General features: G+C 60.0%; 3 protein-coding genes across 5 annotated transcripts; 1 reads left to right on the forward strand and 2 right to left on the reverse strand.

Annotated features, from left to right (window-relative positions):
• Positions 1 to 285: 285 nt before the first annotated feature.
• ZNRF1 (zinc and ring finger 1) lies at positions 286 to 20,172 on the forward strand. 2 transcript variants are annotated; one of them, XM_027698273.1, is made up of 5 exons: positions 286 to 815; positions 17,612 to 17,707; positions 18,386 to 18,491; positions 18,584 to 18,674; positions 19,077 to 20,172. In XM_027698273.1, exons 1-4 carry the CDS (start codon positions 371 to 373, stop codon positions 18,639 to 18,641), a joined length of 705 nt encoding a protein of 234 aa, XP_027554074.1. In that variant the 5' UTR covers positions 286 to 370; the 3' UTR covers positions 18,642 to 18,674; positions 19,077 to 20,172. The 2 variants fall into 2 exon arrangements, with proteins under 2 accessions (XP_027554074.1, XP_027554073.1); XM_027698272.1 differs by having other exon boundaries at positions 295 to 815; positions 18,824 to 20,172.
• A 112-nt stretch (positions 20,173 to 20,284) lies between these two features.
• Positions 20,285 to 23,560, reverse strand: LDHD (lactate dehydrogenase D). Of its 2 annotated transcripts, XM_027698269.1 has the most exons (11): positions 23,498 to 23,560; positions 23,246 to 23,358; positions 23,001 to 23,142; positions 22,776 to 22,917; positions 22,344 to 22,503; positions 22,068 to 22,267; positions 21,862 to 21,990; positions 21,277 to 21,404; positions 21,102 to 21,192; positions 20,897 to 21,008; positions 20,285 to 20,826 (listed from the first exon to the last, which is right to left on the reverse strand). In XM_027698269.1, the coding sequence occupies exons 1-11, from the start codon at positions 23,558 to 23,560 to the stop codon at positions 20,661 to 20,663; spliced, it is 1,446 nt and encodes a 481-aa protein (XP_027554070.1). In that variant the 3' UTR covers positions 20,285 to 20,660. The 2 variants fall into 2 exon arrangements, with proteins under 2 accessions (XP_027554070.1, XP_027554071.1); XM_027698270.1 differs by lacking the exon at positions 23,001 to 23,142 and having other exon boundaries at positions 22,776 to 23,000; positions 23,498 to 23,520.
• A 578-nt stretch (positions 23,561 to 24,138) lies between these two features.
• On the reverse strand, positions 24,139 to 26,133 carry LOC113974794 (chymotrypsinogen 2-like). Its single transcript, XM_027698271.1, has 7 exons — positions 26,060 to 26,133; positions 25,834 to 25,937; positions 25,651 to 25,730; positions 25,460 to 25,538; positions 24,811 to 24,991; positions 24,494 to 24,627; positions 24,139 to 24,417 (listed from the first exon to the last, which is right to left on the reverse strand). The coding sequence occupies exons 1-7, from the start codon at positions 26,124 to 26,126 to the stop codon at positions 24,253 to 24,255; spliced, it is 810 nt and encodes a 269-aa protein (XP_027554072.1). The 5' UTR covers positions 26,127 to 26,133; the 3' UTR covers positions 24,139 to 24,252.
• Positions 26,134 to 27,420: the final 1,287 nt, after the last annotated feature.

Below are 27,420 nucleotides of genomic sequence, written 5' to 3' on the forward strand. Positions count from 1 at the left end.
GCTGATCCGCGCCCGGCTCCCGGCCGCGCCCCGGGGCACCAGCGAGGCGGGCGGAGCGACCCGGCCGGCGGCCACCTCCTCCCCCCCCCACCCCCTTCCCCCGCCGCTCCCTCCCCGCTCCGCGGCCCCGGAGCCCTCGGCGGCCTCCGCCGGGGGTGACGGCGGCGGCGGCGGCGGACTCGGGGCGCCCTCGCCCCTGCGGGCCCGGCGGGGGGAGGATGCCTGGGGCGGGGATGGGTTTTCGCCCGTAGCTTCCCCGCGCCCCCCCCCGCTTCCTTCCGCCCCCCTCTCGCCCTCCCAGCGGGGGCGGCGCGGCCCCGTTCCCCGCGGGGGGCTGTCGCTCGGCTCCCTCCGGCCCGGCGGCGCCCACATGGGGGGCAAGCAGAGCACGGCGACCCGCTCGCGGGGCCCCTTCCCGGGGGTGTCGACGGATGACAGCGCCGTGCCGCCGCCGGGAGGAGGGGGGGGGCCGCCCCCCTTCGGCCATTACCGGGCGGGCGGCGGCGGCGGCGCGATGGGGCTGCGCAGCCGCTCCGTCAGCTCGGTGGCCGGGATGGGCATGGACCCGGCGGCGGCCGGCGCCGTCCCCTTCGGGCTGTACGCGGCGGCGGCGCGGGCGGCGGGGGAGGCCGAGCGGGCCCCGGGCGGCGGCGGCGGCGGTCCGGGCTCCGACTCCACGTACGCCCATGGCAACGGTTTCCAGGAGACGGGAGGCGGTCACCATAGAGACGGGATGCTGTACCTGGGCGCCAGGGCCTCGCTGGCCGACGCGCTGCCCCTCCACATCGCACCGCGGTGGTTCAGCTCGCACAGCGGTGAGTGCCGGCTCCCCGGAGCCTTCCCCTGGCTTCCCTTCCCTCCGCGGCTGCCCGAGGACGGCGGTGGGCGCGGTTCATCCGGCAAGGGGGAGCTGCCCCCCATCTTGGCCGGCGGGTCAAGCCCCGTTGTGCCAACCCCCATCCCCATCCCCATCCCCTGCCTGGTGCGGGCGGGTGGGTGCGCGCCGGGGCCGGCATCTCTGTCAAGGTCAAGGGAGGAAGGGGCTGTGGAGGGAGGAGGCTTTCTAGAAGGGAGGTGTTCTGGCTCGGGGACATGAAGCAGGGGATGTGACACACCCCACCCCCCCATCGACTTGCGGGAAGGTGGTCTGAGGGTGCTGTAGCTCAAGCCCTTTGGTTTGAAGACCAGGCTGAGCTCCTCGTGCCTCTTTCCGATGGTGTTCGGGGGGTGCCAATCAGGTATAGCGGTTCCTGTGCCTTAGAAACTGGTAAAGAGGCAGAGGAAGCCTCTGAAAGCGAGGTGTGGGGATTTTTTTCCCTTTGTTTCGTCTGATAAAGGGCCAGGGAGAGGCCGAAGCGTGTTTTCTCATTCAAGCCAGCTGGCACTGATGTGGTTGTCGGGGAGGAAGCAGAGGAGGAACTGCCTGCCTCTTTAACAGGGCTGGGGGGCCGGCTGGGCTGTCTCGCAGGAAACGTGTCAGGCTGTGGGAGGGGGAAAGGTTACCCTCCTTCACCCTCCTGGCTGGACCCTTCCATGTGTCCTGGTGTCTGGAGAGGAGCTCTGGCTGCGAGCAGGGCTGTGTCACTGACCTAGTTTTGTCTGGGTGCAGGGAGCGAGGTGGGAGGTCCTCTCTTGCCCTCCTGGCTAGAGGGGAAGTCATTTCAGGGATGTCTCCATGCGTTTCCTGGAATAGTCTGGGATTTCTCTCCCTCCTGTCCCCCTCACAAATGCTGTGTTCTCCTTGCATGACGTGGTCTGGGAATTTCATAATATGCCTTGGGACAATGCCTCATTTTCAGGAGGACCTGAAACTGAACCAGTGGACGAGAACAAAGTGCAAAATGAAGCTTGCGGGGCCCATTTTTCTACTTCCATTTTGGGATTTTTCCCTTTTGCCCAGTGTCCAGGGGCTGCTCTTCTCCATTAGGTTGAAGCTGCTTGTCTTGCATTGCATCCTCAGTGGCAGAACACTCCAGGCACAATTCCTATTGATCCAGATAAGCCGGATGCTTGCTGTCCTCCCTGGCAGATGGAGAGGGGCTGGCATGTGGTTCTGGAGTTGAGACCAAGAGCTTCTGCAAACTTTCTTGCTCCGTGACCTTGCACAGACTGTGCTGCTGCTCTGTTTTTTAAACACAGAGAGAACCCAAGGCACAGCATCCTTCCAGGTATTCCACAAGCTTCTGTGGGAATAAGGGCCACGGGTCCTTCTGCTGCACCCGCTGCTGGAGCCTCGTTACAGCTCACGGGGGTCGGTCAGAGAGTATCAGTTACATTAAATGGTAGTTCTCAAACTGCAGTGCTGAGGGGCAGAAACCCTGTTCATAAAAATAAACCAGCTGCAAAATGGAGTGAGCTGTTCTCAGGCACTCGAGCGAGTTAGTGCGGTGCTGCTAAGTTAAACCTGGTGCCCTTGAAAGGTTGCAGCGTGGGCTGTGGGAAGTGCTGCAAGAACCAGGTTTCTCTGGTGCCTCTTTTGGGGCCCTCTGAGAGCAGCTGAGCTGTGCCGGAGCGTGCGCGGGCAGCAGTGAGAGCCACTCAGTCCGTGCCGAAGCCTCTCCCTCGAAGGTTCTTCCTCGTTGCTAATTAATAGCAAAATGAGCAGAGGATGCTTAAAAACCCTCCTGAAAACTTGTCGGAGCATGTTAAACTTTTGCACTCTCCCTCTTGGTGTGAGAAGTTAATGGAGGGTTTTGGAGACTGAGGGGAAGGGGGAAGTAAAGCCACCTCCAGACCGCTGAAATTCCTGCTAATCCCCCGTTGCAGCTGGTTAACCTACAGCAGGGCAGTCAGGAGCCACTCACTCCTTCCCCCCTGCCTCCCCATCGACCTGCTCCTCTCGCAGCTCCGAGCCACTCCATTAGCCTCTGGAAAGTGCTGAAGCAGCAGTGCTCTGGTAAATGGAGAGGAGCTTTGACATTGCTGCGCGTGACTGTCCCCGCTCCTCTGGAAGGATGACTCGAGGGTGGGGATGAGGGGACGCGCCGACGCACCAAACCCACTCAGCAGGATGCATGCCTGGGGATCCTGGGGATCTGCCTGAGCTGCTGTACTACCAAGGAGAGGAGCCCCCCAAACTCTGTGGCTGACAGGGTTGGAGAGTGGCTTCTTCTTGCCCTGCCAGCCCCTTTCTGGATACCTGGATGGTGCTGATCTCTGCGTGTGGGGAAGGTCGCGTTCATGGGCTTGTTCTTCCAGGAAGCATTTGGGTTTGGGGGATGAGCTGGGAGCCTCAAAGTGCAGCATGGGCTCTGTGGGGACCTCAGTGGGACAGCGAGGAGCCCTGGCTTAACGGCCCTGATAAGGTGCTGTGGTTGCGGCAGCGTGCCTGCGATAACGGGAGCACACAGATGGGCTGGGCGCCTCCTGCCCCCTTTATCTGGGTTTTGTTCCTCTCCAACTGCTTCATGGCTCCTCTGGCCCCTCAGCAGGGACGCCAAGGAGTGAGCTGGGGCAGGCTGAGGTCTTTTCCCTGGCTGGTATCACTCCTTCCCCCCTCTGCAGTTGAAGGCCTGCAGAAGAGCTCGGCGTGCCTGGGCGGGGAGAGAGGAGGACTGTCCTGGGAAGCCTGTGCAGAGGCTGAATCCCTCTGCTGAATTCAGCCCATTGCTGAATCCCTCTGGACACTACTGTGGCTGCTGGGATGGCAGGAGCAGTTAGATACTGATGGCCTCTAGCCCTTCCCAGGACCAGGGGAGGAGAACTGCTGCTCTAATGAACAGCAAAGCCTACATGTGTCTTCCAAATGGGGTGGACAAAGGGCTCTGACCTTTGTGGTGGAGCTTGTCCCTCCCTCTGAGTGGACAGCACCTCCCTGGGTAAGTGAATGCTGTTTCCTGGAGGGGATTTTCCCAGGGTGTCACTGTTCCAGCTCCACCTGAAGCTGCTGTGGGATTTCCCTGTCTGCCCAGGGTTCCTGAGATCCACTTCCTGGCCTCCCTGAGTGGAAGATGACAAAAGATCTTCTGCAGCTTTGGAGTTTGCTTGTAGCACTTGACCCTGTCTCTTAGCTTTGTAACCACTAGACTTCTCTGTAAAGCCAAGACTTTACTGAAGAGGGAGATGTGTGGTTTAATGCTGCATGTCTCCAGCTTTGTGTGGTTCTCTTGGTGTCACTCGTGTTACTCATCTTCATCAGAGGATCTCAGGGAGTTTGCAGAGGCTGTAAGTAGCTTAAAGTTTATCTGGAAATCCCACTCATCACCCAAAGCCCTTGAGTGTTTGAAGCTCTAATAAATCCATATCTCCTTGTCTGCTGGCTAGCCCAAGGAAATGCCTAGCTCATCCTTCTGTGCAGTGTCACCAGGAATGTCACAGGATTTCCATGCACCAACGAAGCAGGCTGAATGCCCTGGATGCTGGTGGCACCAATATCAGGTCTTCTTTGCCAGATGAGCTGCTGCGTTCTCGGCAGTGCTTTCCTGGAGCTGGAGGGCCCAGCCCAGGGGAGATGGAAGGGTTTTTGGGGCAGAGATGGCAACCAGGGTGCTGGGCTGGGGCCTTCTTCAGGCAGAGTTAGAGAGCAAAAGAAGCTGGAAACTCTCTTCCATCCAACTCTAGAGTATGGGATAGGAAATAGGGGTTGTTTTTTGGAGGATGTGTTGGGCAGCCCCCTGAGCTGGGGAGAGGCCTCTCTGTGGTGAGCCCTGGCTGTACCCTGATGGCTTCAAGTCATGAGCCTTTTCTTGCTGGTGCCTGGAAGCTGCTGGAGGGAGTTCCCTCTCAGCCCTGACTTTCCTGACGCCGACTTGTCACCAGTGTGCCCTGGCAGCCAAAAGGGCCAACCGTGTCCTGGGGTGCATCGGGCACGGCATCGCCAACCGGTCCAGGGGGGTGATTGTCCTGCTCTGCTCTGCACTGGTGCAGCTTCACCTGCAGTCCTGTGTGCAGCTTTAGCATCACAGTATGAGAAACACATTCAGCTATTAGAGAGTGTCCAAAGGAGGGCCACGAGGATGGTGAAGGGTCTGGAGGGGAGGTCATATGAGGAGCGGCTGAGGGCACTTGGTCTGCTCAGCCTGGAGAAGAGACTGAGGGCAGAGCTCACCGTGGGCTGCGGCTTCTCTGCTCTCTGTGACCAGTGACAGGACCCGAGGGAACAGCTGGAGCTGTGCCAGGGGAGGGTTAGGTTGGATATTAGGGAAAGGTTCTTCACCCAGAGGGCGGTCAGGCACCAGAACAGGCTCCCCAGGGCAGTGATCATGGCATAGAGCCTGGCAGGGTTCAGGAAACGTTTGGACAGCACTCTCAGGCACGTGGTGTGGTTCTTGGGGTTGTCCTGTGCAGGGCCAGGAGTTGGACTCGATGATCCTTGTGGGTCCCTTCCAACTTGGGATATTCTATGATTCTGTGAGTTTTTCAACATGCAGACGACATGTATGCTTCCCTACCCAATTCCAGGAGCTAGGCCAGGGGAAGGGTACCCCAGGGTCTGCAGGAACCATTTTTGCTAGTGGAAATTTCCAAAGATGACTGCCCTCAAACCATCTTTTTGTGGGTTTGGTGCTGGTGACTGTCTGGCAACCGAATTGAGCGCCTGCATCATCACCAGGCCTGCAGATCATTTGGGAACTGGGTGCAGGAACGATCCTGATGACTGCCCATGCTGATGATATTCAGCTGTTGGGCTCTCCGGGTCTGGAACTCTTCTGCTTCTGCCTTCTCTGAGCCAGCTGCCAAGGCAGCATACGCCCGGGACAGGGGGAAGAGGCAGCAGCTGCCTTGGAAGGGTGAAGTGCTGAACACCAGAAGACTTGAAGGCAGCTCTAAGGCACACCAGACCCCGAGATGAAGTTGGAGTGTGCCAATGTTGGCGCTGTGCGTGCGGAGCTGGCGGTGGCCGTGGTCATCCTCAGTTTCCACTACTGGCTGTCTCTGCACTGCCTTGTCTCTCTGGTGCCCTCTGAGCTCTCAGCTGCCTTGCCCAGGAGAGAGGCACTAATTGCTGTGCACATTAACTGGCTTGGCTGGGCACTCTCCTCTCTAAACCTGTGCATAAATCAGCGTGGGGTAGCCGGGTGCCTTCTCCCCCTTCCGCTTACGTACATCCCAGAGATGCTGGGAATGATGCTCTTGTGCTCCTGGGCTGACCCATTTCCCAGCCAGGATTGTCTTCCCAGCCCGTGACGTAAGTTTATCCCATGCTGGTTTGTTTTGCTGAGATGTTTGTTCCGATGACTGGAAATAAACGTAAAGGATTCTCTTATTTATTAATGTGCTATTAGGGTTCCTCTCCTCTCTCTCTTTCCCTCTCTCTCGTTTGCTGGCCAGAGGATCAATCAGATACAGACATCTTTGGTGGAGGAGCAGTAGAAGGCTGGCGCCTGGCCAAGGCGGCCGTGGAGAGTCATGGGAAAATGCTGCTAAATGCTGAAAATTAATTTCAGGAGAAGCGCAGGGAGAGAGAAAAACCCACTTTGGAGGAGGGGAGGGGAAAAAAAAAAAAAAGCTTTTTTTTTTCCCCTCCAATGTAATCTCCTGTGTGACAGATCAGACAGGCAGCAAAGAGCTCTCTGGATGAATTCCCTTTGCAGGGACCAGTCCCATGGCATCCCAAGCAGCTGGTGGGCAACTATGAGGTGCATCTCGTTGTATCTGCTGCTGGTGCACCAGAGCTCCAGATGTGCCTAATGCTTGGTTTGGAATAAATGTGACTCGGCTTTCTTCTGGTTCTCTTGAAGACTGAAATCATAAGGGCTCAGGGATGATACACCTGAGCAGCCAAGTGATGCTGGAAAGCAGCAGGCCCTGGTGCAGAGCATTTTACCCACCTGCTCTGGCGTGGCTGGATGTTGGGGTGTAACAAGCCTCTCTCTGTAGAGACAGACCCATTTTTTACGTCAGATAGAGCAAGGGTGGTTAAAGCTGGGCCTTAAATGTCCCTCCTGCACCAGTCCCACCAGGCAGGTTTTAAATGTGGGTAAACCCTCTGGGGGCTTGGGTACCCCCAGGGATGCTCCTGCTGTCCCTTGCAGGCGCTGCTCTGCCGAAGGCTTTTGCTCAGTGCTTTTTGTGGGGCACTGTTGGAGGTGCAGCTGCAGGAAGCTCTGCTGCCTGGGGCCTCTTCTCGTGCCATTGCACAGCATTTCCCGTGGGCAGAGCCTGGCTGCTGGTGGGTTTCCTGCCTCCACCACAGGGGAGTGCCTGTGGTGGGGGACAGGGGCTGCTTCTCTCGTGTCATGGTTTAACTTTCCAGCCCACTGTGGGTCCCGTGCAGCCTGGGGCGTGAGGAGGGTGGAAGGAGGAACTAGGGAGGCAGGAGTCAGGCCTTTGTGGCTGATCTCTGTGCTGCTGACACAGGGCTCTGTCCACTGGGGCTCCCTGCTGTGGTCCCAGTGCCTCTGTGGTGCCAGGTTTGTGCCATGTGCACCATCTGAGCTGGGACAGAGGCATCGCTCAGCGCTGGTGCCCTTCCCCAGGCCCCCACAGCGGGTCTATGGGCAGCTGGGGGTGTTCCATACAAGGTGTGTTTTGCCAGTGGGGACGGTGCCTTGCCATTGGAGAGGCTGCAGTGCTCCTCTGAAGTGCAGCTGACTCTTCTCTCCTTCCCTATGGACCTGAGCTGGCCAGCATTGGCAGCAGGTTGGCCCTGGTGCTGTGGGCTGAATTAGTTTGGAAAATTCATGATTCTCTGTGCTCGTGCACACTCGTGCAGCTGTGGGCCCCCCATCAGCGGCATGAAGCAAGGCTGTGTGTGTTGTGCAGTGGTCTTGTGGCACTTTGTAGAGAAGCAGAGAGATGCTGTGGAAATATTTACCTTTCTACCCTAGCAGAAATTTCCCAGGGGCTTTATTTTCCCAGTTAGCACCCTCGGCTGGTTGAGTCTGTCGAGTTATGGCCATGGTTCCTGAGAGACTGTCACCTGGCAGGCACAGGAAAGGGGCTGGGACAGGTCCTGGTGAGGGAAGCACAGCGGCACAGATGAAGAATGGAACTGAAAGCTGCTCAGACCTGTTTCCTGGCCCTCGCAGGCAGGACGGCGTGGCAACAGTGGGTATTTTTAGAGGCCAGCTGCCTGCAACACAAGAGAGGGAAAGCAGCAGAGTCAGGCAGGAGAACCGAGCGATGCTGACCCTGTCCCACATCCCTGCCCAGCATTTTTATTTCCTACCAGGACGGGATCACTGACATTTCCATGTCCCCTGTGCATCTTTGCCTGTTGCTGCCTGGAAAGGTGGCTGGCTCCCTCCTCCCCTGGGCCACGACTGCGTGTTTCTCTCATCACAGCTCATCGATTCGAGGGTGGTGCTGGGGGCTCCGCTCTTCCTGGGTGATTGCATTACAGCTTGGGCTGGTAGGCGTTTTGGGGGATTGTTTTTTTAGGGAAGCCTTTGTCACCAGCGAGGGGAGAACCTGCAGTTTCTCCTGCAGCCAGGGTAATTGCAGTAATTAATTTGGGAGCTCTCCCTACAAGGCGATGGAGCTGTGCCTCATCAGAAGCGCTGCAGGGGAATTAGATCCACCTTTCAATCCATCCATCCAAGGCCTGTACATCTGTAGCCGGGGAAAAGGAGGGGGGTTTGGCTCTGGGCAGATGGCTTAAATTACCATCTGCAGGGAGGTCGAGTCAGTATGGGCAGAGATCAGTTTTGGGGGAGCCCTCTGTGAAGCTGGTGCTGAACGGGACGGGATGAGGCTGAGCACCCTGCCTGAGCTGCCTCAGCATTTCAGGTGATTCCCAGTCAGATCTTGCTGGTTTGAACCTATTGTCCATCTGCTTAGTTATTACACTGTTGATTTCGTAGCCCTTGGGGTCTGCTATTTGCCTCGATCTTACCCTTCAGAGGGTGGTTGTAGATGCCTTTGATTTCTTTTTGCTCCCTGTAGACAGGTGCAAAGCAGATGACGACCTGCAACTGGTCCTGGGTGAGTGTTTCCTGGGAGGACACTGCTTCACAAGGCCCTACCCAGCTCTGGGAATCAGGGGAATGTGCTCCTCTGTGTGTTGCCTTTTCAGATGGGGAAGAGAGACCTTCAAATCCCACAGCTGGGATTTTTGTCATCTGCAGCCCCACTGTCTCCCTTCTCGTGCTGGAGGGTGGCACGTGTTGAAGCAAAGGGACAGAGAAGGTGGGACAGCCAGGCAGGGTTTTTCCTGCCTGTGGCACAGTGTGCAGCCCCTCCTGCCTCCGCTGGCAGGATCCAGTGTGGGCAGACCTGCTGCTCGAGGGGTTGGTTCCTCTGAGATGCCAGGCTTTGTGTTTCAGAGGTTGGGCTCCCAGAGCTGCAGAAAGCTGGCTCTGTCTGCCAGCCGCCTCCATGCTGCAAAGGCAGCTGGGAAGCTCTGGAGTGGTGTAACCCCATTCCCAGCATGGATCTGTCTCCCAAATCTCTTGCCTCTGGCTGTCGAAGGGGAGCTCGTGCTGCCTGTCCAGGCAGCTTGGTGCTGTCAAGCATCCCTCCTCTCTTGTAGTAGAGGTGTGATCATCCCTGCAGCTTTGCACCTTTCTTATTCCCCTTCCTGCTCTCCTGCTGGCCTGGAGCATTCACTGGGCATCCCTCAGCAATCACAGTCCCTCCTGGGAAGCTGGGAGATGCTCTGTGCTGTGCAGCCCTTCCTACCACGTGAGGGGTAGGTGAGGTTAGGGTTTGCTCTGCAGCATGCTCTTCACTAAGATTCTTTCTTTCCAGTGGTGGAAAAATTTCAAACTTTTTTTGTCTTTCTGCAGAAACACCCAGTGTGAGCTGGCTGTGAGCGTTTCCCAGCCATGCACTGCCTGTGGGTGCAGCTCTGTGTGCCTTTTGTGCTCTGTTTGCTGCCCACTGCATAAAAACTGCCCTTTTTCTACCCCAGAAAGCAGCACGTTGTTCTTTCCATGCAGGGGCTGGGGGGTCTCACGCTGGTGAGACCCAGTTGCCCCAGTGACCCTGCCACCATGGCCTGGGCACACAGAGACCTTGCACCATTCTGTCCGTGCGGTGCTGCCGTGGGATGCCTGTGGAGGAGGCGTCCCAGGAGTGGGGTGGGATTGCTTCCTGGCAGGAGCGGGTGCGTGGGTGCCATCCATGTGCTGGGCTCTGCTCCCAGCATCACAAAGCCAGGGCATGTCATCCTGTGCCTCTGGAGTGTCCCTCCGTCCCCCCAGCGGGATCAGCTGAAGCTGAGGCGTGACGGAGCCTCGGCAGCATCAAAGCACAAGCCTTCTGCTTTGGAAAAACCCCGGGGTCAGGAGGGAGATCGCCCCGTGGGGTTGGATCCGGTTGTGTTTGGGAGTGGCTCAGGTCAGGCTTCTGCGTTTCAGCCTTTCCGAAAGCGGGAATTCCTCTGGCAGCTCCGCAGTGCCGGATCCTGGTGGCGGGGACCCCGTGGAGGGCTTAGTCAGGAGTGACTCACCCCGCCAGTCCCCTCGTGACGTTGCCTCGCTGCTCCCTCCCAGCCTCTGCCGAGCCAAAGTGTCCCAATCTCTCCCGTTCTGTTCCCATTTCCAAACTGCTGTGTCCCACTGTGCTCCAGAGGATCCCCTGCGCTCCCTCATTTCAGCTCCCGGGACCCCCCTGTTGTCCTGTTGGCTCCTTGTGCATCTTGTGGGTGATTCCTTCCTGCAGCAGGGCTTCCTGCTTCGTACAAGAAGTATTTAGGAGGAAAAAAAGCAGGCACGCAGGCAAACTCTTTGGAAATTCCCAAGGATCCTACAGGATCCCTGTCCTCACTGGGCAGTGAATTTGAAAACCAGAGGTGGGAAGGCCAGTTTTGTGACCAGCAGAAGCCCTGGATGAGCCTGTAACTTGGTAAATCTGATCCCTGCAGCCTGACAGCAGGAGCTGGAGGTGTTAATACCTTCTCTGGGATGTCACCCAGAACCCCTCTGCTTAACTTTGCTCTTCTCTGGGTTGCTAAAATTAGCTTTGGGCTACACACTCTTCCTTATGAAACCTGTTCCCAGCAGCTGGGGGAGTGTTTCTGTGGTAAACTAGGGCTCTCTGGAAGACAAGGTGACCCCGTGAAGTTGCCTTTCTCATCTGGATCTGGGGGGAATGATCCTGCAGCATAGCCTGGGCTATAGGAGGGAGATGCTCTCTGGCCTTAGTGTAGGTACTTTGGTTCAAAGATTGCAGCCCATGAAAGGGGCAATGCTTAATGACAGGCACGGTGGGGTGCTTGGGGTTCAGAGGCAGTTTGCACGCTTTCCCTGAAGATGTGTGTGCAAGGAGGGTGTCTCTGGACAACCTGCCACCACATAGCCAGGCCTCTTTGCCATCCCACTTCTCAATGGCTATGGACTGTGCTGGAGGTGTTTTTAAGGGCTTTGATGTGTCTGTCTGCTGAGGATCCGTAGCTTTGGGTGCTCTGGAGCAAATATCCCTGTGGGGTTCCCTCTCCTGTGTCTCCTGCTCCTTTCCAACTCTCCAGCTTTCCTCAGCCCCAGAATTGCAATCTGTTCTCCTTCTTCCCATCCTCCCCCACCGCCCCCATATGAACCCAGCTGGCTAAAAAAAAAATAGCTCTGCCTCCTGGCTTGCTGCAAGCCAACCTTGGGCTGCTGCGACACGATGCTGTCCAGCATCATGTCCTGCATCCATGTCCTGCATCCCTCCGGCCCCAGTGACTTACCCACATCCCACCTGGAGCGCCAGTGCCTTTTCTTTGCTGCTGCATCTCCTCTTCACGGCTTAAATGGGGTGGGAATGGACAGAGGTGTCTCCAAAACACAACACCTTGAGCGTTAGGACGGTGCCGGCCTTGGCCAGCTTCATGTTCCATGGCATGTCCCTGCCACCCTTGGGTGGTGTGTGGCCACCTGATAGCACACACCTGCCACGTGGGGACTTTGCCAGGAGCCACTGCACACCAGGGACAGCTCTTCTTAGACCTTGCAAAACCTGGCCTTGCACAGAAGCAGCTTCTCTTTCTATTTTCTCCCTTCTCAGCCAGCTGAACTGACTCAATCCACAAGGAGATGGTGGGGTGGGCTAGGGGTGCCTCTGCCAAGGCATCAGAAATGGTTGGTTTTCTTTCCAATCACTGCCATCCAGAAATGTCCCATCCTGGCCACGTCCTCTGCTTGGCTGTCATCTGGGGCTAGCTCACTGGCATCCCCTATCCCTGCCTCCCTTCCATGCCCAGGAAGGTGGGATGTCTTGTTTCCACCCTGGACACGTCCTTTGTGCTCTCCCACCTCCCTGCAGCCTTGACTCAGAAGGAAGTGCGCTCACTTTTTCAAAGCTGGCAAATGAGACAGCTCAAGTGCTTTACTCTTTCCTGCCTACGTGTCCCTGCTCATGTCAGCCCTTACGCTACACAATAGCCCAGCACCGTCAGGGAGTTCTTGAGTCCTGCCTGGGCAGCAGGGCCGTGGTGGGCCTTGGCTCCTGCCTCTGCAGCCGGCGCCATTCCCTTCTGCAAGGGGAAGCAGGTTCTGGCCTCATTCTGCTGGTGCTGTGGCCTCCAGGCCCTTGGTGCAGGTGCTGTGCTGGCAGAGAACCGTGGTGCTTGGTGGGGTGGGTGCTTGGTGCAGCTGCAAGCTGCCCCTGGGCCCTGCCGTGAGCCTGGTAGAGCATCACATCCATGGTGACTTCCAGATCTCTTCCAGCTCTTGGAAGGGGACACTCATGGAGTCCTCAGCTGCCTGGTCCCTGCCCAAGTGCTGGAGATGTGCTCTGTGCACCCATGTGCCATCTCCAGGGTGCTACCCGGTGACCATCACTTCAAAAAAACAAGGCTGCTTTAAACCAGTAGGGAATTTGTTTTCCAGGAGATGTTGGGTCTGAATATCTTGGCCCTTCAGGTTTCCTTCACTTGCCTGGCACATAGGACAACTCTTCTCTGATTTCTTCTTCCTGGGGCTGTGCTGGAGCCCTCAATGGGTAAGGGAAGGGGAGGACTTGGAGCCCCTTTATCTCACCCAACCCCACATGCTTCGGCTTTAGATTGACCAACAGGACCCATAGACATGGTCTGTCAGTCTTTCCCTACTCTTCAATCAGTAATGTAGGTTTTTTCAGGATGATCCACCTCTTCCAGCTTCCACCTGGTGCCAGTACAGCTGGTAATGTCAGGGAAGCCATGGGAGGAGGTGAGATGCTCAGGATCTACTCGGCAGGGAGGAGGCACCAGGACTGCATGCTTGGCTCAAATATTCCCTGTGTTTATCTCATGCTTGGATGCATCCTCACCTGGTGTAAGCCCAGCTCCTTTGGCTGGGAGCCCAGGATGCTCTCTGGAGACACGGAGGTGGGCTGTGCAGCTGAGGTTTCCCGATCTTCCATGAGCATCAGGCAGCCTGGGCTTATCCTGAGCTCCCTGGTGCTCCGGGTGTCCTCTGGGGTGGCTGGACATCAGAGGAGGGATCCCTCCTGGGGGAGGCACATTTTGGGGAGCTCCCACACACAGAGCTCCTGGTTTATCCCATGGCAGTAACGGGGGCCTGGGCAACCAGAGATCCCTTTGGCAAATAGGGATCCCTTTGGTGAATGCTGCTCTGAATGGGGTGGGTTGCTGAGGTTGTGCCTGGGCTGCTGCTTCCTCCTGCTTTCAGGGCACGTCATCCCCACCGGCGTCTTCCTCCCACTGCTGGAGGTGCTGCAACCACCTGCCAGTGACAGAGCCCAGGTTTCCTGCTGCTGGGGTCATGATGCATCTCCTGATGGCACTGTAGCCTGGAAGCAATCTGCCTGGAGGCACGCCAAGCTAGTGGAGGGTTTGGCAGGGGAAGGTGGACGTGCCTTTCCCTGCAATCTGGGACAGGCTTGCAGCTGCCATGGACGTGGTCTCACCCACCCCCGAGGGGAGCAGCCACCTCACTCACAGGACATGACGTGATTGACCCGGTTGTAGTGCTCAGTAGACACAAGTGATGGGAATTTCCTATCCCAGCTCCAGAAGCAGCTCTGTTTGGCATGTTTAGGGATGAGTTGGAAAGGGTGTCCTGACCCTCCCACCGCCACCGAAGTCTCTGCAGCTCTGTGGCAGTGCTTTTGGCACAGTGAGGGTTAACCACCAGGCTTCTTCAACATGCATAGGACCTGGTGGAGGTTTTCAGAGGTTCCCAGCTCTACTTTGCCTGGCTCTCTAAAATAAACCGTGTAACCTTCCTAAAAATACTCAGAGGGCAGTAGCCCCTGGAGAGCACCAGCGCCGCTTGCTCCCGGTTTCTAGACCAAGCCATTGGAGAGACTGGATCACATGCCTGCATCTCACAGCCCTGGAAAGCCCTTGGCTTTCTCAAAGTCTCCTGCAGGATACAGGAGTCCAGGTCTTGATCTGAACCTGCCTTTCGAGGCCTTCCTGTGGCACCCTACTCTTCCTTGCTCCTGGCAGGATTTGGTGCCTGCCCACACATTGCTGGCGTCAGATTTAATGTGCCATGGTCAGGAGCATCACCAGCTGCCCTGGGCACCTTGGGAGGGAGGAGGAGGAAGGGTCCATGGCCTTTCCCTGGAGCAAGCCCCAGGCCTCCCCCTGGGTGTGGGAGGCCTTGGCAAGGAGGAATAGCTGGGCCCTTCCTCTCTTTTTTTTTTTTAGGCATGTGGGAGGAGGATGGAAAGGGCTCTGAGGAGGAGGAGGGAGGGAGCTGAATTTTCCATGAGCAGCTGTCAAAATGTAATCTCCTGCGTTGCTCCGGCTGGCAGCTTAGGCAGGATAAATTAACGGGGATTTCGGGGAATGTGGAAAATACCATGGCCTGAAGGGGGCCGGCCGAGCGGGGAGCGGCTCTTTCATCCGCGGGACTGACCCGGGGCAGCGCCTGCCTGAGCTGTGCAGGGATGCTCCGAGGCACCGGGCTTGGTGCCTGCCGCTGTTGGCTGCTGGTTTCACCGGTTTTCTGTCCACCACCTCCACCCAAAGGTCACCTGGAGGAGGGGTGAGGGACTTCACCCCTTCTCTGCCTCCCCTTTCCTGCTGGCAGTGGGCTCCTGCTGGAGGGAAACGCAGGCAGTTGCTGTTGCAATGTCAAGCATTGGTGCCGACAGCTGGGGTGTGGGGCAGCCCCCCGCCCCGGGGCCCTTTCCACACTGTCTCCTCGCTCCTGCTCAAACCTGGGAATTTATGCAATTGCGTTTTCATCTTTCTTTTTTTTTACCCCCCCCCATCCATCTTGTGAAATGCAGAGCCAGAAAAGTGCGTGTGCTTCTGCGCTCGTCTCAGCCCCCGGACCTGTCTGTCTGGAGGACACCACACACGTGCTGGGGCTTGAGCCTGGGCCCCTCCATCTGCCCAATGTCGCCCTGTCCTTGCCACGGGGCCGTGGCGGTGTCGGGAGCCCCAGCCCCGCAGCCAGCTGCCCGTGGAGCACTGGGGAGCATGAGGAGCGTTCATGCCGGCTATTTATAACTGTGCTAAAGCCATCCCAGCTAGCAAAGGGGCCTGGAGATACGGCAGCAGCCGCTTGCCAGAGCCTGCAAAGGGCCCTGCTCTTCGCCTGGCCCTGCTGATTTGCCAGCAGCTGGGCCCTGGCAGCTGCTGACCAGCCCGTGCCATCCAGGGCCCTCTCCTTTCCCATTGCACATCTCCTAGGATGCCTTCAGGCGCTGCCGGAGCCGGCGGATCTGGGACGGCCTGTTTAAAATAACACATTGGCACAGAAAAAGGGGGGGGGACCAGAGGAAACGAGGTCTCCTCGCACGCGGGGAGCGGTGCCGAGCCTCAACGAACGCCTTGCCCTGACACAGAGTTCCCGTTGCCAAAGGGAGCCCTTCGCAGCCGTTCCAGGGACTCTCCGGTGCCCAGAGCTCCCCGAGGGGACTGGTGCCTGCGGTGTGGGGAGCCATCCGTGCCAGGCAGGGGCAGGGCAGGCGGGCTGCCAGGGCAGCGGGGCACTGGGAGGGTGTCTGGCAAGGGGAGGCCAGTTGGGTCTTGCAGCAGGCAGGCTGGGAGCTATCCGAGCTATCCGCGCTATAAATACACCGGGCGGGTAAACACTTGGGAGGAGGAAAGAAACAGCTATTTCAGCTAATGGGCACGGCTGCCACAAGGTATAAATCGGTCAGGAGTAAAATTAGGCCTGGAGACGAGAAGGCAGATTGGTACTGCTGCCCACGAGGCCCTGGCTGCCAGTGCTGCCCTGTCACCGGGGATTTGGTGCAAATGGGGCCAGGCTCACAGCAGAGACCCCATGGCTCAGCCTGGCTGGGGCAGGGATGTGTCCCTGCAGTGGCACGCTGCAGGACAGCAGGACACCCCACTGGAGAGACCCCTGGGCTCGAGGGCTCCTTGTTTTAGCAGGTCCTCTGAGTCCTGCCTTTTAGGCCAGTCCAACACCATCCGTGATACTCATCCTTGCTGCGCCCTCCTGAGAAATAACTGCCCTCTGGAGGGGCAGGATTGGCATCCCTAGGCTTTCATTTGAGGAGCTGGGAAGTCATCTGTATTTATCACCACTGCTAATGAGTGGGTACTCAGCTGTTGGGCAGTTCCCCTGGCTGGTTGCACTGTGGAGGTCTGAGCTGCCTCCCCTTAAAGCCACTCTACTTTCTCCCTTCTAAGAAGCAAGAAAAAAATGCCCTGACCACATCCACGTGGTGGCAAACAAGAACCTGATTCATCCTTAGATAATTTGTGTACATTGCTTTTCCCTTCTTTCCTGAGCAGCCTTTGCATATATATGAAGAAAGCTCTTAAGCGGCACTGCAGTCAAACCTGATCTGCTTTTAGAAGGCAGATCCTTAAATTACCCTCTCCCTCTCTGCAGGCAGGGAATTGCTGGATGTTCTGGTGCAAACCCGTGGTGGCACACTCAGCTTGAGCCCTACTGCTCTGCTGGGCAGGGATGAGCTGCATGGCCTCGAGCTGGCTGCAGTGGGAGGACACGAGTCCTGAGAGGGTGACCTGTAGGACTGGTTGGTGTTCTGTTCCTTAGGAGTTTGCAGCTTAGAAACCCGGGTTTGGGGCAGGCTCGGTCGGTGGGGCTGGGGATGATGCCATGCTGGTCTGCATGGCTCGAGCAGGTGGTGACACTGGTGTGACACCCTGGCACCAGCCAGGCCCCTTCAAGCCCAAGCAAGGTTGCCGTGCAGATCTGGGCATCCCAGCCAGCTTCATCCAAGAGCCTGAGTCACCAGGCAGAGCCAAGGTCGAGCTGGGACATCAGCCTGCAGGGTCCTCCTGTTCTGGGGCTGCTGGCTGGCATTGAAGGGGTGAGCACGCACCTCACCCCTGCAAAAATCTGGAGAGAGCAGTGATTTGGGTTTGAGGCTGCGACCTGCCAGCCCTCTGCTGCAGCCCTACAAAAAAACCTCCTCCCTTGCAGCTTTTCTGGCTCAGCCATGCAATGCTGAGCTCTGGCAGCAGGGACACCACCATCCAGGCACGGGGACGTGCCCCTGCACTGGCCAGTGGCAGGGTGCTGCGTGCCCCAGGCTGCTGCTTGCCCTTTAAGGCCTGGCAGCAGCTGATGGCCACGTGTGCGCTGCCTTGGCACTCTCTCCGTGCCCTCTGTGCGCGGGCTCGGGGACGAGCAGCGCGCCGGCTCGGGTGCTGTGCCCTGTCCGAGGGCTGCCCCTGCACCAGCACAGGATGAGCAGGTGCCCAGCGGGCGCTGCGTGGGGTGAGGGTCACCATGCAGGCGGCAGGTGAGGGGCTGCCCTGCCCCACCACGGCCTGGGGGATTCCCTGGGATGCAGGGTGATGACTCCTGCTGCCCTTGCTGAGGGCTCGTCTCTGCTCTCCCTCCAGGTTTCAAGTGCCCCATTTGCTCCAAATCTGTGGCTTCTGACGAGATGGAAATGCACTTTATCATGTGTCTGAGCAAACCTCGCCTCTCCTACAACGGTAAGGGCCAAGCTCTGCGGGGGAAACGGCATCCTGCCCCTTGGGATGACTCCAGGGAGGCTGGAGAGACTCTTGCTGCAGGCAGGCAGCTCAGCTGGGCTTGCCAAGAGGGCTGTTCTCCAGCGGGATGGTGCTGCTCCCAGTCCCTGCTCCACTCTGCTCCCCCAGCATGGCTCAACTCTGCTGCTTCTGCTTTTGGGCTCCTTTGTAACACAGCCCCCTGCCCGGGTTGCTCTGTGCCAGAGGGAGCCCTCCTGGCCGGGTGTCCTGCCTGGCGAGGGCACAGGACACATGTCCCCTTGGGCTGCCCCTCTGAGGGGTCATTGCCTTCCTCCCCTTCTCGCTGGCCGGGAGACTTACAGGGCTGAGCACTGGGCTGAGCACTGGGCTGCAGGCTCTCAGCATCTCCCCCCTCCCTCCTGACCACTGGTGTGGGAGGGATGCTCGCCTCCTACTTGGTGGTGATTTTTTAGAAGCCAGTGGTAGGGGCTTTGTTTGCTCCAGCTGCCCCAGACGCTGTGCCTCCACCTGAGCCTCCTGCTGGTGTTTTACAGTGCTGCTGCCGTTCTGCCCCATGGCAGCTGCACCCTCAGCAGGGCCGTGGGTTCCCCTTCATCCCAGGGAGGGGAATGCCGTGGTGGTCCCCGTCTCAGCCTCTGCCCTCCCCTCCCCTCCCAGATGACGTGCTGACCAAGGATGCTGGCGAGTGCGTGATCTGCCTGGAGGAGCTGCTGCAGGGGGACACGATAGCCAGGCTGCCCTGCCTCTGCATTTATCACAAAAGGTACCCTGAGGGGGTGGCCAGGCGGGTGGCAGGGGACAGGAGGGGACCCCCGAGGTTCAGCAGCACGGTGGTGACACGCTCTCCTCTCGCAGCTGTATAGACTCATGGTTTGAAGTGAACAGATCTTGCCCGGAGCATCCTTCTGATTGACCCGCCGGGCGTGCTTGCTGACTTCTCTTTAAGGTGAGCCTGCAGTGGGGCTGCTCAAACGGGATATTCCCATGCTGGCTTTCAATCCTGGGCCAGGAGGGGAGGATGGGGTGGGATGAAGTGGGGTGGGACAGCCAGGGCTCGGGCTCCTCACCCGGGATGGTCTCTCTCTGCCTTTGCAGGGCACCTTGCTATACCTGCTGTACCTCCTCTCCCTGTCCCCCCCGCCCCGCCTGGAGTTTTGGGCTGACTTTAAATTCCTCAAGAAGACAAAAAATAAAACCCAGAAACTTGAATCCACTTGGGACAACGGCGCATTTTTTATTTTATTTTATTTTATTATTTTTATTTGTTTTGTTGGGTTTTTTTTTTTTTGCTTGTTTTGGTTTTTTTTTCGTTTGTTTGTTTTTGTTTTTGTGTTTTTTAATTTAAAAGATTTAAAACGAAAAGAAACATCCAGGAGAAGACAGTGTGAGAAAAGCGGAGCGACCTGCTCTCCCCTCCACAGCCGCTGGTCACCAGGAGAGCTCTGCCCGCCAGGGAGGCCCCAGGGACGCCCTCGGCCGACACCCTGCCATGATGTTTGGCTTTTCTCCCCGGACCGACAGGGGAAAGCTGCCGGGGGACAGCCGGCCAAACGGAGCACGCGGCATTTCTCACCGGCAACCCCCCACCTCCCTCCCGGACTCGCCCCGGGGGCTCTGCTCGGTTTTTTTGCACTGACTAAACGGGAAAATTTCCTCCTCTCTCCCGTCTCCCTTTTGGAGATCTCCACCCCGGCCCCCCCCCGGCAGCGTTGAGATGGGGACTCTGCCCCACACCGCCGAGAGCAGGGCCACTGCTCCCCCCTGCTGAGTCGCAGGGGTCCGTCTTTCAAGTGTTTACAACGAGAGAAAAAAAAAAAAAAGGAAAAAAAAAGGAAAAAAAAGAAGAGAAAACGGACAAAAAAAAAAAACCAAACAACAAACCACAACTGAAGCTTTGTGTTGACTGGCGTGTTCTTCGATTTGAGCTTCCCTGCCCCGGTGATGTTTACAGACTGGTCACTCTTTAACTCAGCTATAACCACTCAGAGACTGGAGAGCCGCAGCATCCCCGCCGCCCCTCCCGCGCCCCCTCGCCGGGCTCCTCTTGCCAAAACCAACCCCCCCTCTTTCTTTTCCATCGGCTTTGAGTTGGACCCTTTCGAGGAGGAGGGTATGGGGAAGGCCCCGATGGGCCCCCGGATGCCCCCCGGCCACCCCTGGTCATGGGAGTGGCTTTGCTGGAGGTGCCCAGATGGATCATTTCATGGCAGTGACCCCTCCCCTGCCCATCCCCGTCCCCTCCTGGCGCGGCGGGCGCGTTTTTCGTTGGTGAGACCTCCCCTGCCGGTGGCCGTGCCCCTGCGGGAAACCTTTCTGTATTTATATATTAAAAAAAAACGGGGGAAAAAAAAGAGTTCAGAGCTTGGGGGGAGCTTCCTTCATTAGTCAAGGTGTTTTGATATGGTATTAAAACAATGTTCAATAAAATATTCACTGTTATTTTATTTCACTGGCTTTCTTGGTGAAGCAGATGATGCCGATGGGGTGCTGGAGAGCCCCACCCGTGCTGATGCCCCTTCCCCATGTCTTCCCCATGTGGGGATGGCCCCAGTGGTGCTCAGCAGGTCCCAGAGATGGGATGCCATGGGGGCCATGATGGACATTCCCACCCAGCACCACCAGCACCGTGACTCAGGGGAAGAGACTAAAGGGGGACTCCCATGGTGCCCTGTGAGTGTCTGTGTGTGCTGCCTGAGACAGGGACCCCCTGAGGAGGGGCTGGGGCGTCCTGTCCCCCAAAAGACATCACAGTGCACAGAGGCTACAGGTGCAAAGGGGTTTATTTGGGGTCTGGGGATCCCTGACCCCCCGAGGTGGGGATGGGGGGATCTGTGGGGTCACAAAGGGTGGCAGTGCAGGGCAGCGTGGCCGCCCCAGCCCTGTCTCCAGGGGCTGCAGCCCCCCACTGCCGGCTCAGTGCCAGTGCCCCCCCTCAGAGCACCTTGCCGGGGTTCATGAGGTTGTGGGGGTCCAGTGCAGCCTTGATGGAGCGCAGGGTGTCCAGCCCCTCCTGGCCCAGCTCCTCCAGCAGCAGTGCCCGCTTGCCCAGCCCCACGCCGTGCTCCCCAGTGCAAGTGCCCCCCGCCGCCAGCGCCCGCCTGCGGGACAGGGAGGGTCAGGGCCTGGGGACATCTCTCCAACTGCCCCCCCAGGTGCCCCCATCCCCACCTGCCCAGGCGCTGGGTGAAGGCGTGGACGCGCTCGGCCTCCTCTGGGTCCTGGGTGTCGAAGATGAGGATGCAGTGGAAGTTGCCATCGCCTACGTGTCCCACCATGGGTCCTGCAGGGCCGTGGGTCAGATGAGGTGCACGGGGAGGATGGTGACCCCCCCCCAACCCACCCCTCTGTCCCAGGGGGCTGCGGCCCCACTGACCGGTGAGGCCGGAGTCCTGCAGGTCCTGCTTGGTCTCCACCACCACGCTGGGCAGGCGGGAGATGGGCACACAGACATCCGTGGAGTAGCCCTGGGGCGGGCAGGGCAGAGCCGTGGCAGCTGCAGCTCCACGGGCGCTGCCGCCATGGTCCCTGTCCTTGTGCCCGTGCCTCACCTGGCAGCCGGGCCGCAGGGCCAGGGCCGCGTACCAGGCGTTGTGGCGCATGGCCCAGAGCCGCCCACGCTCCTCCGGCTCCTCCGCCCAGGCCAGGCCGGAGCCGCCGTTCAGCCGCACGATCTCCTCTGGCGGTGACCGGGAGCCCTGGCATGGGACCCACGGCACCCCCAGGCACCTGGTCCTCACCCCAGGACCTCCAGTGCCCATCCTGGGCATCCATCCCATACCCCAGGATACTCCTGGTCCTCCCATCCCTCGTCTCTGGGCACCCATCCATCACCCTGTGACCTGTCTGGTCACCCCTCTTCTGTGTCCCTGAGCCCCTCAGGAGACCCCCAGTCCACACGCCCATCCCTCACCTTGGTATCTTCCCAGTGCCCATCCCAAGCATCCATCCCTGGTCCCTCTGTTCCTGGTCCAGGGCATCCATCCCTGATCCCTCTCTTCCTGGTCCAGGGCACCCATCCCTCATCCCAGGACAACCCTGTCCCCCGTCTCCTGTCCCTGGACACCCATCCCTCATCCCTGGGTGTCCATCATGGCCCCCAGGCACCCGATCCTCATGCCCATTCCCATCCATACCCGTCTGCCGCTGCTGCTCAGCCAGGCTGTTACGGGAGCCGTGGAGCTCCAGAAGGAGAGTGGCTGCCACCGGCAGCCCCATCCCGCTGTAGCGGCCACAGGCGTCTGCCATCACCTCATCCAGGAATTCTGGTGAGAGGAGGCGGCGCTCAGTGCCACCACCAGCACCCGGACCCGCGGCCCCACCTCTGGCCCCGGGCACACACCGATGCGGGCCACGGGCACAGCCGCCTGCAGCACCTGCACCGTGCACGCCACGGCCGCCCCCACGCCGGGGAAGGAGGCGATGGTGGCGGCGGTGGCCTCGGGCAGCGGGTGCAGGCGCAGCGTGGCCTGAGTCAGGAAGCCCAGGGTGCCCTCGGAGCCCACGAAGAGCGAGGTCAGGTCGTAGCCGGCCGCCCGCTTCCTGTGTGGAGCTGGTGAGCAGGTACACACCCGGGAGCCCCCAGCCCGGCACGGCCCCCCGGCCCCCCAGCACCCACCTGGCCTGGCGCCCGGGGCCGGCAGTGTGGAGCAGGCGCCCGTCGGGCAGCACCACGCGCAGGTTGAGCACGTTGGGGCGCATGGTGCCGTAGCGCACGGCGTTGGTGCCCGAGGCGCCCGTGGCCGCCATGCCACACAGAGAGGCGTCTGCCCCGGGGTCTGCAAGCAGAGGGTGGGCAGGGGATGGGGGTGGGGATGGTCTTCACTAAACTATGGACATCTCCAGGACCCCTGACCACAGCAAAACCATGGGCAACCCCAGCAGCGCTGGGGCCATGGCGCCTGCGGTCCCACGGGCACCACTGGGACCACAGTGCACCCATGAACACCCCAGGAGCCCCAGCATTTCCAACATCCCCAGCCCAAAATCACCCCCAGCACCCTCAGTGGTGTGACCCCCTGGCCCCATGGCCCCCCCATGCCCACGGTACCGACAGGGAACCAGAGCCCGGTGCCACGCAGGTGGCTGTTGAGGGCCTTGCGGGTGACACCGGGCTCCACTGTCACCGAGAAGTCCTCCAGGCTCAGCTCCGCGATGGTGTCCATGCGGCTCAGGTCGAAGCAGACGCCGCCCTGGCACAGGGGCATTGCTGGGTCTTGGCACAGCCAAGCACCAAGAACCCCTGGGGGGTCAGGGGGTGCCGGGGAGCCGATACCTGCACGGCATTGACACCTCCCTCCAGGCCGGTGCCGGTGCCAAAGGGCACCATGGGCACGCGGCGGCGGTAGCAGAGCGCAGCCAACTCCTGGACCTGCCCCACTGACTGGGGCCACACCACGGCGTCCGGGGGGGCACAGCTGGGGGACAGGGACACTGCTGACAAACTGACTTCCCCCTCCTGAGGGCTCTTCCCCTCCCTGGGATCCTTCCCCAGGGCTCCCAGCCCCGGAGGGCACTCACGGGTGCATGGACTCATCATGGCCGTGCTGCTCCCGCACCGCCGTGGCCGTGGAGACGTTGGGGGCCCCGACCACGGCGCTCAGGGCCTCCACAAAGTCAGGGGGCAGCGAGGGCTGTGAGGGAACGACCAGGGCTCCATCAGGGACTGGCTGGGGAGGCTCTGCCTGCGGCCCTGGCACACCCAGCAGCCAAGGGCACGGGGCCCAGCAACCGCGGCAGGACATGAATGCCCTGGGGGACCCCCGGCCCCACCTTGGAGCAGCAGCTGTGGCGCCCCAGGGCTGTGCCCAGCACCAGCACCCGCCCTAGGGCCATGGCAGGACCGGACAAGAACAGGAACACGGCAACTGAGCGACCAGGACCCTGCCCTGCCCTCCCCCTGGCCATCGGTCCCTCCCCCACAGACACCTTAAGGTGGCTCCAGCCACAGGGACGGACACTGAGTGTGTTCCTGCCAGGGGCACCCATCCCACCAGTGCCCGTGGTCACATCCCCACACTTGAGCCGTGTCACCGCCCCCACCATGGCCCTTGCCCTCCCAGCTGTCCCACAGCCCCGTGTTCCCAAACCTGCTCAGCTGTCCCTGCAGCTGGCCAGGGGCCCTCACCCTATGGAGGCCACATGGCCTGAGCCTGGGCTGTCCCAGCCAGGTGTCCCAATGCTCAACCGTGTGACCACAAGCAGCCCCGTCCCTCTGACTCCATGCCCAGCCAGGTGTCTCCATTCAGGACCCTATGTTCCCATGCCCCACTGTCCCTCTGTCCCCTTTCCCACCCAGCTGTCCCTATGCCCCCATTCCTGTCCCCATTCTCACCCAGGTGTCCCCGTGCCTCCCAGCCCTCCTGACCAGGTGTCCCCATGTCCCCCCTCACACCACATGCCCCCATCCCCAGCCACGAGTCTTCCAGCCACAAGTCTGTCCCCCGCCCCCTCCCACCCGTCCCCCAGCAGGGACAAGGACACGGTGCTGAGGGGGTGGCAGCGTTTATTGGTGTTCATTGCGGGGCTCAGTTGTTGGCCTCCAGGATGGAGTCGATCCAGTCGCGGAGCATGGTGACACGGGCGTAGACGCCGGGCGTCTGCGTGTCGCAGGTGCTGCTGCCCCAGGACACGATGCCCACCAGGGTCCAGGCGCCGTCCTTCTGGCACACCAGCGGGCCCCCGGAGTCGCCCTGCACGGGGCACCGGGTGAGCACCGGGGAGGGGGCCCGGGGGGCCGGGGGCAGTGGGGAGGCCGCGGGCACCTACCATGCAGGAGGAGGCTCCGTCGGCGCCGGCACAGACCATCACGTCGCGGATGCGGAAGCCCCAGAACTCCTTGCACTGGGCGTTGGTGAGCAGGGGCAGAGCCACCTGCTGCAGCACCGACGGTGTCTCCGAGTCTGCGGGAACGGGGCCTCAGCACCGGCACCGCAGCGGGAACGGGGACAAGGACACAGGGGCGGAGGTGGTGACAGGATTGGTCAGGGTCGGGGATTGGGAATGGGAATGAGGAAGGGGTCGGGGAGGAGGATGGGGATAGGGATGGGCATGAAGGCAGTGAGGGGGACAAGAAGGTGCCGTACCACTGGAGTCGGTGAGCCCCCAGCCGGTGGTGACGCAGGTCGTGCCCCCCGGGAACTCGTCGGTGGCCTTGGGCAGGCAGACGGGGGACACGCGGTCCGAGAACTGCGCTGGAGTGGCCAGTTTGATCAGGGTGATGTCGTCACGGATGGTCAGCATGTTGAACTTGGGGTTCTTGAAGACCTGGAGCAAACAGCACAGCTCCCAGCACCCACCCCGCCCACCACGGTGCCAGGCACTGGGCACTCCTCAGGGACCGATGGGGACGCCAGGGAATGGTCCTGTGGGTGCCGTGCTGGCAGAGTGCCTGAGCTGCAGAGCCCAGCCCTGGGACACAGGGGAGCAGGGACACCCTGTGTCACATCACCTGCAGGGATGAAGGGGACCCTGGGGGCCTCACCCCCATCCCTTGGGGCTCCTGGGGACACCCTGACAACCCGGCCTGAAGGATGAGGGGGAGCAGGGGCACCCCAGGGGATCACAGCCCAGGGATGTGGGGCACCACGGACACCCCAGGGAAGCCTGACCCTCAGGGAAAGGGCAACCAGGGACTCCTTGGGGACCCAACTCCCAGGACAAGGGGGACCCGGACACAGCCCCCCGGGTCCCTGTGGTGGCCCAGCAGGCACACAGCCCCCACCCCAGCGGTACCTTCTCGATGGTCAGCCTCTGCTGAGCGGGGCTGGGGTCCTTCTGGTCATAGGCACCCACCACCACGGTGTCGGTTTTCCTGGGCACGGGCAGGCGCTGAGCACGGGGCACCGGCACGGGCAGGGAGCAGCTCCCACAGCCCCCGTGTCCGTGCCCAGCCCCGCGCCGCCAGCAGCAGAGCCGGTGCCTACCTGACGCCGCAGTGGGCAGCGGTGACCACCCAGTTCTCGCTGATCAGGGACCCGCCGCAGAAGTGGAAGCTCCCGTAGCGCTGCCGGCGAGAGCTGCCGTCAGCACCCGGCCCCGCCGGCCCCGCCGACGGGCGCTCTGTGCCCGGCCCCCCGCACGGCCCCCACCCCGGGCCCGGCTCTCACCTGCAGGGACACCTGCCATGGCCACGACCCCGGCACTGCCGGCTCCCCGTTCACGATGCGGTTGTAGCCACGGACCACGGGGGCGATGGCGGGCACGCCGCAGTCTGCGGGGCACAGGCGGCCGTGGCACGGGGGCTCCGGCTGCTCGGGCCCCGCGTCCCCTCCCCACCGCTGCCACCCCACCGAGCCCCGGGCCCACCCTGCCAACCCCCACCGCCCCACGCACCCTCAGGGAGGGCGGCACGGGCAAAGCCCGACAGCGCCAGGCAGCTCAGCAGCCACAGCAGAGCCATTGTCACTCGGCAGGATGGACCCTGCCTGGCACCCGGCGCCTCTTATACCCACCCTGGGCACGTCCCCGCGGCTGCTGGCCTTGCCACCGCAGCCTTGGGAGATAGGGTTGCACCTGCTACGGTGCCACCAGCACATTGCCAGCCCTCGAACCATCTCGTCATCCGATTCTTTGATGTCCCGGGGCCTGGCCCTGTGAATGAGCAGAGACCTTGTGCCCCTGCCTGGGTGGCAGCTGGGAAGGACTCTGCAGACCTAACCTCAGGTGAACTCCATGGTCCTTCCAAACTCCACCATCCTGTGACAGCCTATCCTGGCAGCCCAGAAAGCTGAACATATCCTGGGCTGCATCTCCAGCAACAGGTCAAGGGAGGGGATTCTACCCCTCTGCTCCACTATACTGAGACCCCACCTGGAGCACTGTGTCAAGCCCTGGACCCCAACATAAGAACAATGTGGACATGCTGGAGTGAGTCCAGAGAAGGTCACAGAGGTCCACTAAGGAACAGAGTGCCTCGGCTATGGAGGCAGACTGGAAGAGTTGGGGTTCTTCAGCCTGGAGAAGAGATGGCTCCAGGGAGACCTTAGAGCACCTTCCAGTGCCTAAAGGGACTACAGGAGAGCTGGAGAGGGACTTGGGACAAGGGCATGGACTGACAGAAGAGGGTGGAATGACTTCAAAATGACAGAGGACAAGGTTAGAATAGAGATTAGGAAGAGATCCTTCCCTGTGAGGGCAGGGAGGCCCTGGCACAGGTTGCCCAGAGAAGCTGTGGCTGCCCCATCCCTGGAAGTGTCCAAGGCCAGGTTGGATGGAGCTTTGAGCAACCTGGGATAGTGGAAGGTGTCTCTGCCCATGACAGGGGGACTGGAACAAGATGAACTTTAAGATCCCGTCCCACCCAAACCATTCTGTGATTTTGTGATAAGGACCCAGGCTGGCATGGACTCATTTTGGCCCCAGAGCTGCAATTCCCACACACCTTTCATAGCCTATTTCTACTTGCTTCACTGCTCTGATATTCCTGTGGGCCCACAATTCCCATTTGTTCCTATTATAGTGGATGTCTGGGCTGAGTTTCGTCATTCCTTTCAACAGGAATCTTCTTCCAGATCCTTCCTTCACATTAGATTAAAAAAAAAAAAAGGCAGCAGAGCCTTTACAGACAAGTCGGCCTGTGAGGACCCATCCAACGATAACCACTTTACTATAATACCATGACCGAGTGGGAACTCACCCTGTGCACCAGACCAAGGACATTTTTAAGCCAGAACTTGGACCATGTGTTGTCCAAC

Source organism: Neopelma chrysocephalum, unplaced genomic scaffold, assembly GCF_003984885.1.
Source record: "Neopelma chrysocephalum unplaced genomic scaffold, ASM398488v2 Primary Assembly neopelma1_125, whole genome shotgun sequence".
In the NCBI taxonomy this organism is placed as follows: Eukaryota; Metazoa; Chordata; class Aves; order Passeriformes; family Pipridae; genus Neopelma; species Neopelma chrysocephalum.

Bases quoted from the DNA above. Each gene is read 5' to 3' on its own strand.
- ZNRF1 (XM_027698273.1), top strand. From the start codon at position 371: ATGGGGGGCAAGCAGAGCACGGCGACCCGCTCGCGGGGCCCCTTCCCG. The intron at 17,708-18,385 runs GTAAGGGCCAAG...CTCCCCTCCCAG, and splicing joins ACCTCGCCTCTCCTACAACG to ATGACGTGCTGACCAAGGAT. The intron at 18,492-18,583 runs GTACCCTGAGGG...CTCCTCTCGCAG, and splicing joins CTCTGCATTTATCACAAAAG to CTGTATAGACTCATGGTTTG.
- LDHD (XM_027698269.1), bottom strand. From the start codon at position 23,560: ATGGCCCTAGGGCGGGTGCTGGTGCTGGGCACAGCCCTGGGGCGCCAC. The intron at 23,143-23,245 runs GTGAGTGCCCTC...CCTGTCCCCCAG, and splicing joins CATGATGAGTCCATGCACCC to CTGTGCCCCCCCGGACGCCG. The intron at 20,827-20,896 runs GTGGGGATGGGG...CCTGTCCCGCAG, and splicing joins TTCACCCAGCGCCTGGGCAG to GCGGGCGCTGGCGGCGGGGG.
- LOC113974794 (XM_027698271.1), bottom strand. From the start codon at position 26,126: ATGGCTCTGCTGTGGCTGCTGAGCTGCCTGGCGCTGTCGGGCTTTGCC. The intron at 25,539-25,650 runs GTAGGCACCGGC...GCCCGTGCCCAG, and splicing joins GCTGCCCACTGCGGCGTCAG to GAAAACCGACACCGTGGTGG. The intron at 24,418-24,493 runs GTAGGTGCCCGC...TGCCCCGTGCAG, and splicing joins ACGGAGCCTCCTCCTGCATG to GGCGACTCCGGGGGCCCGCT.